The sequence below is a fragment of the Haemorhous mexicanus genome, chromosome 18, assembly GCF_027477595.1.
Source record: "Haemorhous mexicanus isolate bHaeMex1 chromosome 18, bHaeMex1.pri, whole genome shotgun sequence".
Classification (NCBI taxonomy): Eukaryota; Metazoa; Chordata; class Aves; order Passeriformes; family Fringillidae; genus Haemorhous; species Haemorhous mexicanus.
The window spans coordinates 12,769,901-12,787,391 of NC_082358.1; the positions used below are offsets into that span (position 1 = coordinate 12,769,901).

Sequence of the window (17,491 nt, forward strand, 5' to 3'; positions counted from 1 at the left end):
GAGAATTGTAGTCAGCTTGCAATCTCCCTGACATTGTTCCTGATGGAAGCAGACAAAAAGTACCAATGAAACAGAAGGGCTGCAATTTAGTTAATTTATGCAAAACACAATCAGTATTCAAACTGGGAGTTACCAAGCAGAAATGTATTGATAGAAAAGCTGAAATACTCTGTGCATAAATTGTGAAATATTAAAACGGGATTTCAAAGAGACTCCTGGAATTCACATAACTCTAGGCCAGAGAAGATTCAGGAGGGAATTTTGTCAGTGTCAAATTCATGAGGAGGGGCAGAGGGGCTGTGATTTAGCCCTCAGCACTCAGGCCATGCCTCCATGTGCTGCTCTGCTGTGGCACAAGAGCTTGGAGCAGTAAGGAAAAATAGAAACAGCTTTTCAGAAGAGTGATTAGCAGGGAGGATGATTGCTTATGAGGGATGACTGCTAAGGATCCATGGCAGGGAGAGGATGGGGAGGGAAGAGCAGTGAGGAGATGGTAAAGGACTGAGAGAAATGGAACTGCAGATGAACTGGGGCACACAATTCCAAAGGTTGTCTGTAGCATGTCCACACATTCTCTGCCTTCATTTTCTGAATTTGCAGTGTTGGGTTGTAACCACCAACTGTGTTCAAAGGCAAGCAGAAGCCAGCAGTGAGCTGTGCCTGAGGATCTGCTGACCAGTAAGGTTTGGGGAGGGTGGTGGTTTGCAGAGGGGAGCCAAAAGTTATTAATTTCCTACTCTGCTTCCAGCAGCCTGTTTAGGTTGGTTTGATGCCTAAGCCAGGCTGCAATTGAGGTTTGTGCTTTGGTTTCCCTTTAGGTTCCAGTTCTCTGTACACTGTTCTGTTTGCAGCATTTGCTGGACATCACTGTCTGGTGTGGGTTGCTGGTGTTTTTCTGGAATTCCTGTGTGTACAGGAGCTAATAAAGGAACTGTCAGCTCAGAAAGCCCATAAATACAGTTCTAGTGGCTTGGGATAAGAAATGCAGAGATCCCTTGGCCAAGCCTCTTCCATGGAATTTCTGATGCTGTTTCAATTCATTTGGTCTCCAGTAGCCACACAACCACTAGGGTCAAGCAGAAGTCAAGGTATAAAAATTGATGGCTCTGAGCCCCCTTACCCATGAGCTGCCATATGTTAGAGGAATGATCTAGACCGTAGCAGTTGTCTTCTGTCCCCTGATGAGTGTTTGTATGCATAATTCAAACGTGTGCATGTGTTTGAATTCCAGCTTTTATTGATTGAATTGGGCTCTGATAATAAACAGTATAAATAAATCAGAAGGGAGTTAAAGCACTGATGTGCTGGGGGGTTGGAATTAAAATGAGTGCAGTGACCTCGAGCAGGATGTAATTTCAAAAGTGCCTGAAATATGCTGATGATATGAAATGAGGCTGGGGAAGGTGGAGGGGAAGAGGAACAAAACAAACTCATTCCAAATGATTTGGATTTATCAGGATTACAGGCAGGGAAAGTAGCTCATGCAGTTTATTGTAGGGAATAACTGAGGTAATGAGACCAAGGACCAAAAGTAATGAGAGTGCAGAGTGAGAGTGGTGTGGAATGTGGATCAGAGCTTGTGGGAGGGCAGGTGCAGCTCTTGTCATTGGTGTCAAACATGCAGGAATCCTCTCACACTGCTCTGGCAAAGCACAAACCTTCCAGAGGCTGAGATGTCTGCTGCTTTGTACATGAAGAGAGGAGAATCCAGCTTTTGATGTTACAGCAAACACGGTCTGGTACAGAGCTGCCTTACAGTTCATCACACTGATTTCAGACTAGAAAAGATAAAAAAAGCATTGTTTTGGGCTGATGAGCACCCTGACAGCCACAGGAAAGCAAAGAGAAATTGGTGAATCCTTCCAGTTGGCTAATCTAGAGGTAGATTCTGTGGTTTTGAAAGTACTTGTTTTCTTCTGGTTTTCTTTCCTCCTTTTTAGTCCTAATGTCTATTTTAATTTTTTTAAATGTTTCATTTATTTCCTAAATTGTAAGCTTTGGATTTTTCTCAGTTGTGGCCCAGCAGCTTTTGAAACCAAATCAAAGGCAGAAAGAATAAAAGGAGAGCTCTGTGTTGAATTCTGTCAATGTCCTCACAGCTTTTATTGTTCTGATAAAATCCATATTAATTGTCCCTGTTTAAAAGGGCTTTCTCTAACTTGACCTTTTACACTTATTTTTCACTGAAGAAATTAGATATTTGAAAATATAATTTTCCTGTTTTACCTTTTAGTGCCCCAGTTTTACATATATCCTGGAAGATTTCCAATAGTCCATAATTTCCAGTATCTTAATGTCTATCATTAAGGGCATATCAATAACACAGAGACTTCTCTCTTCCTTTGAGCTCTCCATGCTGCATCCCATGAAATCCTTTATTGTCTGGAAGGCACAGCTGAGTAAGACAGTGAGGAGCTACAGAGAAAACACAACTGGGAAGGACAGAATCTAAGGCAAGTCACAAATAACAACTTAATCTCCTACCCTAATCCTCATGTCATATCAGAATTAAATCAGGAGTGGGGAAAGAATCCTTGGGGAAGTAAGAGATGCACTTGGGATTTTTCTTTTTGGAGTATTTTCAGGGGTTTGTGGCCTCTGATTGACATGGTGCCCCTGCCTGGGATACTGGGAATGTGCTGGATGCCCTTTGAGATGAGCTCTCCCCCCAGCCAGACGTGGCTCTTGCTGTGATTTTGATGTTGTTACAGTAATAAGGACAGAAGGATGCCCTCCATGTTGTGATATCCACTGGTTCTCCACAGCAAAGGATCAGTGTTGCCTACAATCTGCAGCCTCAGAGTTCTGTTGTCAGCTTGGGCTGTTGTCACACACTTAGCTAATACCCTCCAGTAATTTTATTTCTTATTCACATGCACACTTAATGTCCTTAGTCATTAGACTGAAAAATGTTAACCTTGTCATAGTTAGTGACTGGAAGCAGAAAAGTCCATTTAATTCTCAGGGGAATGAATTCTAATTTTCTGCTTGTCAGAAAGTGGCATTTTACATATTTTTCTCTTTTCTTCCCCACCAGTTTAGTGCTAAATTTAAATGTGTATGTCATAGGAATAGACCTTTAGTCAGTGCTAAACACCCCAAAAGCCTTGGCAGGGGTCCAGTGTGTGAGAGTCTTGACCAAGAGCTGCTGCTGAAGCTCATTCCAGGCACTGCAGAGAATGGGAGGGTGAGGATGAAAAGTTAAGAGATAAGAGGTCAGCTCAGAGGGCACATTAACATTGCATGTCAGGATGCATTTTTTCCCCCAGCAAATATGGATGGATGAAAAGCAGCTCATCTGGAATAAAATGTCCAATGAAGAAATAAATTATGTTAATCAAGCAGAGTAGTACTAATATTTGTCATTAAGATGTGACATCTTCTAATTAATGTCACAAATTACTGTGAGCCTTTAAACACCACACTGGTGGGAAGGGAAGTTCTCTGCAGATACTGAGTTCCCTGATCTATGAAAGAGAAGAGCTTGTCTTGAAAAATAGATGGCATTTATGGCAAAGAGAAATAATCCTCCCACAGATTACAGCTGTTCACTGCATTGTTATGCTGGTGGTCTTATCTCATCAGTGGATGTTCTTGATGATATGGTTCTTTTTATTTTATTTTTTGGATGCATTTTCATAAGGCTGTTCTGAGGAGGACATTGTGTACTGGGAGCTGGATGTATTTTGAAAAAAGAGACACCACTACAAAGAACTCAGTTTAAATTGCAAAGATGGATGAAGTAAAAATGAGGGATGGTTATTTTGCTTTTTACAGATGGGAGCTGAAGCAGGGGAGGTGACTTTTGTGGCCAAAGTCACCCTGGGAGTCCCTGGAATTGCATCCTGATCTTTGAAGTGCAGTTCCAGTATTTTGCCATATATTGTCTTCTGTTCCCTTGCTGCTGAGTGTGGATTGGATATGCACATGTGTAATGAGCCAAGCATGTTCTGCATATGTTTAGCCAAATTGTGACCTCAGGGACATGAGGGGAGTGCTCCCTGGCTGGGTAGGAGAGCTTCCATGGCTGGGCTAATCCAAGGACTGCAAAGCAGTGTTGGCATTTACTTCATGAAATGAAAGTTTGGTGTTTTAGCATCTGCGGGTTCTGGAGAGGCCTGGCAGGGCAGTGGGTGACACTGCATGGCTGATTGTGTGACCCCTTGTGCTGTCTGAGCACCAGATGCTGATTAATGATTAGTAACAAATTAACAAATCGATGCCACAGACAAATAAACATCCATTACAGGGGGCTCTCAAGTCCTCTCTGGGGGAGAAGGGAGACCTGCAGGCATCACATTCTTCACTGACACAAATGCCTCTGGACTCTGTGCTATCCTGACACCTTGCAGAGAGAATGTACCCTTGAGATTAATTGTATTCCATAGGTGGTTCCATATGTGCTGGTAAAAACCTGACATTTTGGGCTTACTTTGGTTGTATGCAGATGTTCTTGCAGGGAAGGTGAGTGGTCAGCACAGTCAAAGTGGGCTCAGGAGGAGCAAGTCCTGCCCTGAAGGGGTTTATCCACAGGGACTCATTTCAGACAATACCTTTGAAGTCTAAAGATAAGATCTCATTGCCCAAGCTCCCTCTGTAGCTTTGTGGAGAGCAAGGATCCTGTGGTGTATCATTTAAAGTCTGAATTTGGACTGCAGTCCTGAATCATGACCAGAGTTTAAAAGTAATGCATGTGGCACATCAAACACTGCTGACCTGAGCCTCTCAGCCAAAATCAGGCAACAAACTGAGTTACTGTGTTGTCAACATTAGGCTGACAGAAGCATTAAAACTTCTGTGCATCTGGCCTTGTTTTTCAGAAATAAAAAAGCATTTAAAGTTGGTGTGATACATTATGGAATGCAGGTAATTAATGCCCTTGTAACGACCAAAGGGAGAATTCAGGCTGAATTCAGATGTGGTTTCTGAATCTGTACAAACACCTACAAATCCAGAATGGGACAGGGGAGTAAATAAATTCCTAATTGGCCTAACTGATTTTTCCATTCTTCTTGCATAAGAAATGTGTCTGTACGTCTGTGCTATGCTTGGGGCATAATTTATGTATTGCAATAAATAACAAGTATATGTGTGCATAATTAGGAGGGACAATAAAGAAAAGCAGTTGATGAAATTGAATTATGCATAATAAAGCTGTAATTTTTCAGGGAAGGCTGTAGTCATCAGGAGAGAAAGTGAAGCTTGTTTGTTTTGTTAGTGTTGTGAGAGACCTGAACGGGGACTAGAGTCTTGTAAGACTTTGTATTTTTATGTCTCATGGGGTTTGGGCAAGACCAGGTGAATAAACCAACAGTTTGGAACCTGAGCTACAGGATAAACTTTGCAATCTGCCCTTAAGGGGACTGTTCAGGAGGCCTACAAGACAATGTTGTATTTATCTACTTTTCCACAATAGAACTGGATAAATCTTCATTATAGAGCCCTTCTTCAAAAGATAAAGATTTGGCTCACTAGGTTTGAAGGGCCATTCTCATATTTGGATGCTTTTACACATCCATGACCATTCTGCATGTGCTTTATTCAGCTTCAAAACAAGTCCACCAACACTGCCAAACACACACGTGAGATGAATGTAAAATACATTCCAAAAGATTGCAGTATTTATGTAATTTGGTGTTTTGTGTGTTCCAGAAACCCTCAACAGCTGGTCAACCCCAGCAGGACCAGTGAGCTGAGAGGGGCACAGGGAGTGCCAGGGTCTGGCTGCCCAGCAGAACCAGCCAGGTCCTGCCTGTCACTGCGTCCAGGTAGGGATGGATTAGCAGTGACTCCAACAGTGCAAATGAAAGGAAATGGAAAGCAGATTTAGGAAATTCTTTCTCCTTTGTGAGTCCTTTAAGTGTAGAATTCTGCATCTATGCCTGCAGGGCGTTTTCACTGAGATTTGTTGAGTTTGCAGAAGGTGGTTCCCTCTCAAGTTAAACAGCTCTGGCCCAAGGTGAAGGAGTAAGGCTCAAGCTGTCCATTGCTTGTGGCTATCCCAGTAAAATACTGATTTGCTCAGCACTCCTACTTTAAACAAGCAGAAGGGCAAACAAACATAGTGAGAGACCTGGTTTGGTCAAATCTATGGCAAGAGCTTTTCTCATCTGCACATAAGTAACTGGAATTATTGCAGGGACAGCTTCTGGGAGAACAAAAGCATCAGCAGCACTCTTTGGGAGCCAGGCTGTTGTCCAGTGTGCACTGCAGTGTGTTCCCTTTACCTGGCACCTGGCTCAACACTCCCAAAAGTTGTAGGTTAAAGTGAATTTTCCTACTTTAAATATTCAGGGCCCATCTCCTGGAGCAGAGTTCTCTGACCCAGCAGCACCAGTGCCCCTGCACTCCATTGTCCAGTGCAGAAGCAGCAGAGCCAGCCTGACTTCTCAGGCCTTGCCCTTAAGCAGCAAGGGCTGGTTTGCTGCCACAGAGAGCTCCCAGCTTGGCCTGTGACTACAGCCAGGGAGGAAATGAGGTGAGGGAGAAGGTCTCCATGCCCAAGTGAGCCCATAAACCTTGTCCCTTCATGCTTCCTCACGTGTCAGTCAGTTGGATCTCGCTTCTCCTGAGAGACTGTAAATATGTGGGGTTTGATCTTTAACCAGTGCAGTGCCAAGATGGAATCTGTAAGGCACGTGATGGGAGCAGAGAAATCACACAGCTTTCAGGAAACAAAGGACATGGCTGGGCTCTGGCAAGAGGACCATAATGGCTGTTTATTTTTTCCAGACAGGGGCTGGAGCTCACTGGGGGTTTTTGGGCTCTTGCTTTGTTTTTGTTTTGCTCCAGCTTTTAAGGATGAGAATGTTGTGTCTGACGCGTGTCAGCGAGCAGAGGAGATTCACGAGAAGAGCTGGGCTCGTCTTGCTCCCCGGTGAGGAATAAAAGCTTTGCCCGTCTCTCACTTCGGGAGGAGGAGGAGGGGCTGCGGGAAGTGAGAAGGCATTGTCAGGCTCGGGTCGGGCTGGAGCATCGCGGATTAGCCGGGTGTCACTCGGCAGCCTGGAGGCATCGCTGGGAAAGCCGCAGACAGAAATCAGAAATGTGCGTGCAGGGGCTGGGGGCGAGGGCTGCCATGGCTCGTTTGGGTGCACGGCTGCTCTCCACATTTATGATCTTTTGGGAAAGCAGTCAGGAAAATGGACTGAATAAAGAGCCCTTTATCAAGGAAGCAGAGAAAATGGCCACTTCTTCAGCCCTGTACTGGAACTCTAAATTATCCTGTTATTAGAGCTGTTAAAAACTTAGATTAACAAGAGTTGTGTCCACATTTAATCCCACTCTGGTACCTGCAAATCTGATATTGCATCTGATATTGCAGCCAGCCAATGGAGCCAGCAAACTGAAAGTGGTGGGGGAGTGAAGATTCTTTGTTCTGTTTATCTCTTCATGGTTGCATCTGTTTTTGTGCTTTGAAATCTGCAGGCTTATTTCAATATTTGTGAATTTTTAGTTTATTTCACTTCTTTAGTGAGGCAAATAAAGCAGTGAGGGGGAAAATATGAGGGAAGGGGCTAAATTCAGAGTCACTTGGGCCAAATACGCAACTTGTGACCACAAGGTGTAAAGGTGTTAATTTCCATTAATAAAAGCACATTGTATTGACCCATCACTTCCAAATTTCAGCTAGATCTCCTCTGGAACTGCAGACTGCAGCTCACCTAAAACAGGACACAGGAGGTTTACAGAATTGTTATGTTTTAAAATTATTTCTCAATACCATTAGTCTTTCCATGTATGACTGAGGAACGATGTTTTGTTCACTTCCAAGCCAATCAGTTTCACAGCACAACAGCAGCAATTTCCAGTACAGTTAAAGTTACTCCAGTGTGGTCCTGTGAAATGGTCTGACATGCTTTCAGCTAAATGACAATTTGATGGGATGTGAAAACCACAGGAGTCAGGAAGAAGGTAATAGTCTGTGAGCAGCCCTTATCTGTCTTGCTACAAGGGCTTAGCTTCAAGGGGAACAAAACACAACACTGAGGAACCTAAAGCAAGGAGATAGTGGCTGGGCTGGGCTGGGCTTCACAGGGAAGCAGAGGTTTCTGGTCTGGTTGCCAGTGACTCTGTTAGATCAATGTTTGCCACTTTGCTACCTTGTACAAGGAGGAAAATGATGTGTGTGAATGGGGAGCCTTATGTCTCTGAAAATTATAATAATGTAATCTACATTCTCTGTTTTGTAAGGAAGCAATCTCAGAACTAAAGTTACCTCAGGCAGTTAATAGAATGAGCTGGAAACAGGAGTTTGTTGCTCAGGCTTAGGACTGCACTGAGTGTCATTGGGATGTCACAGATGTCACTACAGAGATGTCTCATGCAGAGCACTGAGGTTTATTCTCCAAGCACCCTTTTAGGCACTGGATCACTTGTCTGTGCACAGGCTGTGGCTGCTTTTCACTTTGGTTCTTTCCAAATGTACAGCAACTCCTGTAGGGTGATCGCAACCTCAGCAGTGCTACTTACTCAGAATCACCAGCAACTATGATCTAATAAAAAAACTTAATTCTCTGCAAAATGCATTTTAAATAAATAGCAATCTTTTGACTCTGAGCTCCTGGTAAAGTATCTTATATTAATGAAATTATAAATAGCAAGTGCCAGTTCTGTGCCAGTTCTAACAGCACAGAAAAGAACACATTGTGAAGCAAAACACCAGGTTTTTGTCCCCCAATTTTGTTGTTTGTTAAATGTGAAAAAGATAATTTTGAGTTCATTCTTTATCACCTTAAATACAGCTGCCATTTAAGCCTTTGCTGTTATTTCATCACACACCCAGAAGAGCACCTGCAGGGTGCTTGGTGGCAGATGTGGGGCTGACCTGTTTCCACCTCTGGCACTGGTGCCTGGCTATCAGATCCAGTAACATTTCTGTGTGTGCAGTTCTGAAAGGCCATCCACAGCTCTTCTGTAAAATGAGTCTGTTAGCAAAGTTTACCTGAAAGCAACACTAAAGGCCAGATGGCTTCAGCTTTCTGAGAAGTTTTTGTCAACCAAGGAGTTGCTCTGCAGCTCCCTGTGCTCCCCAGAAGCTTTGCAGAAGACCAAATGAAATATTGGTTGGAGCATCAAAGGCATCTAAATACACTTCCATCTGTTCTTATATTTTGGTTCTGCTCTGACTTGCACAGAAACACAGGTCTAACACTTTTATACAGAGTTAAAATTGTTTAGACTTTTGTTGCACTTTTGAAGTGATTTAATTTTGTTTTGAAGCATTTTCTGGTGTATGAAGAGTTTACTGACACTGTCCTGACCTTGGAGACATGTGATATATTACAGTGTGCAGTGGCGTTTATGTACCCAACCTGGCTCCAATAAATAGGTTAATTTCCACAAATTAATGGCCAGGTTTCAAACATAACAAGGTGATACAATAATTCTGTAATGATCTTTAGGATTCATAACTGGGGCAGATGATTGGGCAGTCCTTTGTCAGCTGCAACTTCTACAAATTTTTTTTCATGTAAAATGTTAGAAGTGTTGAGAAAAAAATAGTCAGGTTTGTAGTTTCACATAACACCAAAACCCTGAATACATGGGACAACTGACAGATTTATGATAAAGAAATTACTTAAAATTTTAGATTATATTCTTTGCACATCCCAAATGAGTGTCTATCAAAGTATCTCCTGCAGTAAAGGTCCTGTAAATGGTAGAATGTACAATACAAAACCCTTAATGTCAGGCCAGAGTTAATATTCAGACATTGGAATAAGAGTCAGGAATGTCCAACTGTACATGCTGGACAAAGAATTTATTTTGGTTTTCAGAATCAAACCATGCTCATCTGGATTTCGATTTCACTTCATACAAACATCCAATGGGTATGTGGTGCTTTGTTTCTTTAATATAACTCTTTAAAAGCCAGTGGAATTCCCCTTTTATTTGGCCTGAATTAATGTCATTTAATTGCTACTAAATGACATATCAATCATCATTATACCTGTTTATATAAATCAGACAAGAATAAGATCTTATGACCTCAAAATAAACTGAAGAACCACATACCACATGATTAAAATAAGCAAGACATACAAACCTGGCAATGACAAGAAAGCACACTGAATTTAAATATTGTTCTTACAATTATCTTGGTTGTCCAAAGAACAGTGTACACAGGTTATGGTTAGTAGCTAAACTACAATTTAACTTCAATTTCCAGAGTCTGATTCCAAGTTATTCTTTATTCTGGTTTTTAAATAAAGTGTCTGAAGTTACTTCTGCTATGTGTTCTCCTTCTTGGGTAATCTTTCCAAAGGATATGACTCACTTCTCCATTATTTGTAAAGAGTATGGAAAAAAGTAAAATATTATTATTTTGTGGGCATTTGGAAATGGATGTAAAAAAAAAAAAAAAAAGGTGGGATGTTGATCATTGTGAGTCATTTCTTGGGAAGAAGGAAAGAACAAACACTGGCTGCTGCCTTACTGCTGTGAATGCCAAGGACTTAGTGCTGACTCAAGCAGTAGATATTGATGGCTGCAGAACACAAAGGAGATCCTGCAGCAGGCCTAAAGAGGAAAACCTTTTCCCTCTAAGTGATAAGGAGTTAGAGGGAGCTGCCTGTGTTGATTTCCTGGAGGCTCTTTTTTGGTTAAACAACCTTCTGGTGTGAGCACCTTGGTCAGTTAGAATTCTATCATGCAAACAGTTGCTGCAGCTCAATGAGTCTCCTCCTGGGTTTCCAGAAATCCTGGCAAACCTTCAGGTGCACAATGAAGAGCAAAAGTGAACTCAGGGCACTGAGGGAGCCCCAGTAACTCCCAGAGCAATCTCTGCTGGCTCTGAGCATCTTTCCCTGGTTGGTGCAAATATTGCTATACACAAAACTGAAGCAATCCTTTGTAACCCATTTGCATACTGAATGGAAAAACCCTGTTTTGATACCAAAACTGATTTTTCAAAGTGATTTTGGGTCACTGTGGCCCTTGTGTACTTTATTTCTGTACTAGGAACTATTCACTTACTTATGTGTGTAACTGCACAAAATACCTGCAAAGCACACCCAACACAAACCCAGTATATTTTATGAGTATTTTATCAATAGAGGTTCTCATGGAGAAACACCTATAAAAACCTGCACTGTCATTCCAATTTCCAATGAATATTTTTAAATTATAATCTTATTAGTGATAATAAAAATAGTATGTGCTCTGTGATCTATCTGAGTTTATTCATTGTTATTTCTAAGTTACAAGCAGAAGCTCTGAAGCAGAGTTAGCAGCCTGGATGCCAAAGATTCAATGAAGTAAAATGAAAATGTTCACACTTTACCAAAATGATTGTGGATTTTTACATAAAGAAGAGAAATGCACAACAGTCCAACAGTCCACTCCAGGATATTTCCTTAGGAATGCAGATGGATCTTTGTGCCTCTTTATTTCATAATGTCACTCAGAGGACTCACATGGTCACTTCATTCTACGGACAGCTCCTTTGCAGCTTTGGATTTCATAATGTTCAAGTGCCAGTGCTGGAACACCTGATCTCCAGCCAATAAATCCATGGGTAGTTTTAGGTACTGGAGGAGATGGAAGCACCTAAAATCAAAGTAACATGCAAAACTGAATGATGAAAAGGTTTTTGGTTGAAGTTTCTGCAACATTGCCTTTTGTGCTGTAGTGTTCTAAGTCATTGTTTAGTAGTGTATGTTGGATTTTTTTTTCCAAGTGTGGTTCAATCCTAAGGACTTTAATTGCTTAACATTATTAGAATTTTTGTATTATTATTATTATTATTATGTATGGAAAAAGCTCAAGCAGAAGATCATCATCATCATCATCTTTAAAACAAATTAACTTCAGTAAACAGGAGAAATAGTGTTTCCTCCTTGCTGTAATATATTTGGTAGCAATGCAGCTATGAAATAATAATTTAAAATCCAAATGCCGAAGATATTACTGACCAAGCTGGCTTTTACATCAAGAACTACTCATTCATTCTACCTTCCTTCTACTTTAAAAGATGAGTGAGCAGCAAATTAATCTGCAACTAATCTAGCTAAAAAGGAAACAAAACCAAAGCCAACAGAGTCTGTTCAGTGACTGCTGTGCTTACTTTGGCTGAATCATCTCAATTGGGCACGTTCTATCATTTCAGCATCTGGGGACTTAGCAGAGAAATACACAGCAAGAGAACAATGTTTCAGTTCTCTTGCCAGAGTTGCTTCACTTTGTTCTTTGGCCAAGATTAGAAAATGTTTATGATATTTAGGTGGAGCAGTTCCTCAGAAAAGATAATTTTTATGGCCAAAAGTGCCACCCACTGAGCAGGATAATGAAGGAAATCATGTCCCACTTTTGGTCTGGGGGAGGGCACTATGCAGGAGCTTTTATTAGTCTAACCTAGAGAGAACAGATCTGACTGTTACCACAAGGTAAATGTGCAGAAAGACAGTTCTGAAAAGGATGTATGAAACTTCACTCTGAATATGTAAAGGGTGACCTAAATCACAGCCAGCCCTTCTCTTCCTCCCAGCTCTGAGGTGAAATGGAAACTCTGTTCCAACGTGCACCAGGCTCTGCATGCCTGGGGAGCAGCTGAAATCTGCAGGATTTGTTAATGCACCAACACCCTCACAGGGCTGGGACTCAACTGGAACTGCAAGTGGACTGAGATTGGAGATTTGGGGCAAAACTGAAGAACAAGTGGGAGCAATGGCAGAAATGGTGCCATTTTCATTGCTTTACCACACTCAGCACTAGCTCCTAATTTTTATTTTCATTTAATCTCAATAAAAGCTTTTACTACTTCCACACCTTATCTCCCCACGCTTGGAATCCTTTGAAAGGAACCTAGTTCAGCAAGTAAGAACTTCCAATCTCCTTTATTTCCCTAATCTTCTCTAAGTGGACTAACCTTCCTTTTCATTAGCATATTCTGCTTCCCCTTTTGTAAGTTCCTCTCCCAATGTCACTGCTTTAGCTGCCTGTGGACTCACCCTATTCACTGGTGATCCTGACACACTGTATTTATAAATTAAACCATCAGTCACATTCTACTCTCCAGCTGTTTGACAGCTTTAAGACCCTGAATATACATATAAATCATATAAAACAAAAGAATTATGACTTGGCTTATTAGAACTGGCTTCTAATTAATTTGTGGCACTGAAGAGGACAGTGGTATTGTCTCTGACAAAAAGCAGACTCTTAAATAAAGACAGAAAAATTACAACCATATCCAAAGGGCAATTCCTTGTCTTAAGCAAATGCTTTTAAAGCATAGTTTGGCTTGCAAATGCAGTTTACTTTGACCTTTAGTTAAAGACCCCCCTCTATAAGACAACTGGTTTTCAGAGCTTGTGTGGTTTCTTAAAACAGATGTTGCTGTATTGCAATTTTAAAATCTAATTTTCTAACCTTAATGTATTTTTCCACGGGTGTCACAGGTCGAACCTGCAGGTGATCTGGAAGCTGTAGCTTGGGCTTTGCAGCTTCTTTCTTTTCATGTCCAAGCAACTAAAATCAAAACACATTTTAAAACTGGACTCTTAATCTTTGGAAATATACTATAATATGTGAAATCCACACCATTCCCCTCATTGTTGCAGATGAACTTCCTGTTCTTTCCACCTCAAGCAGATTATTTATTTCAGTGCTTTGGAAATTACTGGACTTTTTTTTTGTTCCAGGAGACATGCAAACTTCATTTCTAACTATGCAGAGGCTGCATCAATCCTGTTCTTTAGCAATGAAACACTGTGACTGCAAATGTAACATCATGTGCTACTGTATTCTAATATCTAAACATCACTGAGAAGAGACATCACTCCAAATATTTTCATTTGTTGTAGATTCCCCCACTGACAATTTAATTAGCTGGAACCTTTTCCCCTAGATTTTTAAAATACCATATGGAGAGACAAAGGGGAAATATTTTCCTGTCAGTGTGCATCTAGTACTTGTTAGCACTATTAGGAGTCATGCTTCTCAAGAGAAATGTATCAGAATATGCACAGCATATAAATTACCACTTGATGTATTTTATTCAGAAGAAACTGGAATATCTGAACCATTTCAAAAGTAGGGCAGCTGCTACCTTGGATGTCAGTGTAGTAAAGCATACTCAGTACACGTCTGGTCTTCTGTGCTCTCATAATTTTGTGTCCAGATAAATTTGTGCTCAAGTAGATTTCATGTGTTGCTTATCTTATAAGCCGTATTACATGCCATTCAATTTTACCTCCTCAAGAGGTGTTTTCAAAAATCCCCATTTCTCAGCCCATCTTTTTGCAGCGTCTCTTTCGTTTTCAACACGGTTTTTCCTGAAACCAACAAAAAATATTTAAGATTACTTTGAAAACTTTCATTAAAAAAAACCCCAACACGCCAACCCGAACTACTGATGTCACAAAGCACTTTAGCTGGAATCTTTAAACTTCCATCTCAAAGCAGCACGTGTATAAACAAATTATCGTTATCTGACTCGAGCTAATGGGAAAATACTGTCCAGACGTTGGAAACACTGCATGTGAAACAGTGAACACTGCATGTAAACACTGCTTTTACACATGTAAACGCTTTTAAAATCATGTTAAGAAGCGCAGGAGGTTGAAAAGTAAGCACCAATGATGTTTTCAAATAGACTCTCATTTACTGTGTTGGCTGACGAGATGCCCCGACCCCAGGGCCGGCGGGGCAGGAGGGGTGCCCTGGAGCCACCTCCAAATCGAAATGCCTCTGACACCAAGGCACGCTGCAGCCAGCGCACAGCTCTTTGAACACAGCACAACTCTTTCAGCGCGGAGCTGGGGCCAGGAGGGGAAGCTGGACGGCAGCAGCTGCAGAGCAGCGGTACTGCCGGGGCCGGGCGGGTTGTTACCAGTTGTTGTCCTTCGCTATGAAGTTGGTGGGCTCCATCGGGCCGGGGCCGCTCGGGCGTTGCGGGGCAACGGCGGCGGGAGGGGCGGGAACTCGTGTGGGCGGGCACAAGATGGCGGGAGGGGCGGGAACGTGTTCGATGGAATGTTGGGAGGTGCCCACACACCCTCCGAAGGGAAGGATCCCCTTCTCTCGTCCTTTGGGAGCTCTCCCGTGGCACCACAGCCATGTCTCAGGGGGAAAAAGGGAGATAATTCCCACTCGCTGCTTGCTCGAGGCCCCTCAGGCGGGCACAAGATGGCGGCGGGGGGAGCCCCGGTGGGCGGGCACAAGGTGGGCGGAAAGGGCGGGAACTCGTGTGGGCGGGACAAGATGGCGGAGGGGCGGACCCAAGGTAATGAGGGGGCGTGTCATAACGCGTAATAAATTAATGTCGGAAAGTGCATATTTAGTGTTTGAGGGGAGGGATTGCCTTCTCTTGTCTTTTGGAAGCTCTTAGGTGGCACCATAGCCACTTCTCAGGGGAAGCACAAGCAAAAAATTCCCACTCCCTGCTTTCTTGAGGCCCCTCAGTAGGCCCAAGGAAGTGTTAGGTAATTTTTTTTGTGTGTCTTTAAATGAAAGGAAAGCACGTTTGGGTTAAGGTGGTTGAAAGCTTCTTTTTAGTCTGCTGTCCTGTTCTGGGTTCCTCTTCCTACACACCGAAATTGTTTTTTGATAATTTCATTGGGAAACAACACCAGTCCTGTGATACGGTGTCTGTTGGGTCTCTTTTTCTCATAAATGTCCTTTACAATCTACATGCATATGTCAGAAGTTCTGAAAAAGATCTCAACGTACTTTATGGCTTCTGTGTGAGAGCTCATAATATATTCACAGCTTGAAAAAGGTTCATTGTGTTCCAATATATTAATTTTTTTTTGTAATTTTATTTTCTTGCATTTCCTGGATAAAATATTTCAATGAGTGTAGCCAGCTGGCTCTTTGCCCTCCTGGGTTTAAATGGTTTTCCATCCTCTTTCATGTTGTCTTGAAATTGACTTGTGTAAACACCCTGGAAATAGTTAATGGGACTCTCACACTACTGTGCACTTATTATCCTTATTAGAAAATAAATGCAGAAAGGTTTTGACTTCAGCTGAGTGGTTTAGAGGCAAGTGTTTGAATGTTTAATTATTAGACTTCTTAAAAAAATCCAAAGTACCTAAAGCACTTAAAATATTTGAGTACAAGAAGACTATATACATTTCTTAGTTATTTTAAAAGTACTAAGAATGTCTGTCTGAGTAAGAGGAGAATAAAAATGCCTTCTGTAGTTCTAAAATAGCAATTAATACTGCTCTTCTGAGTCTCTGAAAATCATTAAAGTATCAACAAATGGAATGTTTCACTCACATGCCATTTCTTGATTCTCTAATTGATAATTAGGCGTGCAATTAAATCAGCTGGGTCTCCTATCACACCCATAAATGCTTACTCATTGTCCTACTTAATTAACTCCTGCTGCTTTGTCACATTTATCTCAGGAGTTTTCTTATTGCTTTGATGCTTTCCTTGAAAAAGATAATTTGTTAATGAAACAGTAAAATCTGTAGTGTCAGGGCTTAAAGTGCACCAGCATTTGTCGAGAAGAAATGAGAGATGAAACTTCTTATATTGACACAGTGGAAACAGAACTTGGTTGTGTTCAAGTTCAGTGTGTGACAGTGAGTCCCAAGCATTCCCGTGGTGCTTTGGCTCTGGCTGGATGTCTGGCAGCTCTGTAGAGGAGCTGGCAGGGCTCTGCCTGGGCTGTGGGGGTGGAAAAGGGCAACAAAAGCCCTCCACTGATGGCACTTAGCAGCAGTGAGGGAGGGGAGTGAAGGTGTCCCTGAGGGAACTGCAGTGGGGTGCACCAGTCTGTGTTCCCTGTGTTTCTCAAGGCCTGCACCTCACACCCAGAAGTTCATCTTCACATCTGAAATTTGAAGAGCAGCTTTGTTATTTTCTTTCAGCTGCTCTAATCTGGTGTCTTCCCCTCTACATCAGTAATGTCAGAACCTCTGAAAGTGATGCTCTCTGCTGAGGTGTTTATATATCCATTTATAGATCCATGTGTATCTGTGCTTAGGCTTTTGCATTAAAAATATTTACCAAAAAAATATTAGGTGGTATTGGCAGTTTTGTGTTTGCTGCTCTACACTTTGCAATGTCAGGTGTGGAAGTCTAAAAGAGGAGTATTTGAGCATAAATTCAGTGTCTTTTTGTAATGTTTTTACATAATATTTCAGATGTAGGCAGCCTGAGACTGCCTTGTTATGATTACTGTGATTTAAGTAATGAAGTCCCATTGACACAGACTGGTTGCATTTAAAAAAGCCCTGCTAAAGTCTATCACATCAAGAACATGTTAATTGGAGTTCCTGAATTTCCATTTATGAACGTAATCCAACAGCCTGGTTAGAATCATTATATGTTGTGGCAAAATTTAGAACTCTCATCTTATTGTGGCTGTAATTATCTAGTGGCTTTTGAAACAGTGAGGGCATGTTTGTTTTTCCAATGATAATATATTCCTTTTTTAATCCATAAAATGGCACTTAGAGCTACAGCTTAATTTCTGTGCTTGAAAAATTCAATAATTCCTTGATTCTTTTTTGATTTTGAGCAGATTCATTCC

General features: G+C 41.6%; 1 protein-coding gene across 1 annotated transcript; it reads right to left on the minus strand.

Annotated features, from left to right (window-relative positions):
• Positions 1-11,162: 11,162 nt before the first annotated feature.
• CIMIP1 (ciliary microtubule inner protein 1) lies at positions 11,163-15,117 on the minus strand. Its single transcript, XM_059862506.1, has 4 exons — positions 14,834-15,117; positions 14,195-14,276; positions 13,372-13,470; positions 11,163-11,550 (listed from the first exon to the last, which is right to left on the minus strand). Exons 1-4 carry the CDS (start codon positions 14,869-14,871, stop codon positions 11,422-11,424), a joined length of 348 nt encoding a protein of 115 aa, XP_059718489.1. The 5' UTR covers positions 14,872-15,117; the 3' UTR covers positions 11,163-11,421.
• Between the last annotated feature and the right edge of the window lie 2,374 nt (positions 15,118-17,491).

What these genes read in the sequence shown, in the direction of transcription:
- CIMIP1 (XM_059862506.1), bottom strand. Translation starts at nt 14,871, where the DNA reads ATGGAGCCCACCAACTTCATAGCGAAGGACAACAACTG. An exon ending in ATAGCGAAGGACAACAACTG is followed by an intron (nt 14,277 to 14,833) that starts GTAACAACCCGC and finishes TGTTGGTTTCAG; the next exon opens with GAAAAACCGTGTTGAAAACG. An exon ending in TGAAAACACCTCTTGAGGAG is followed by an intron (nt 13,471 to 14,194) that starts GTAAAATTGAAT and finishes TTTTGATTTTAG; the next exon opens with TTGCTTGGACATGAAAAGAA.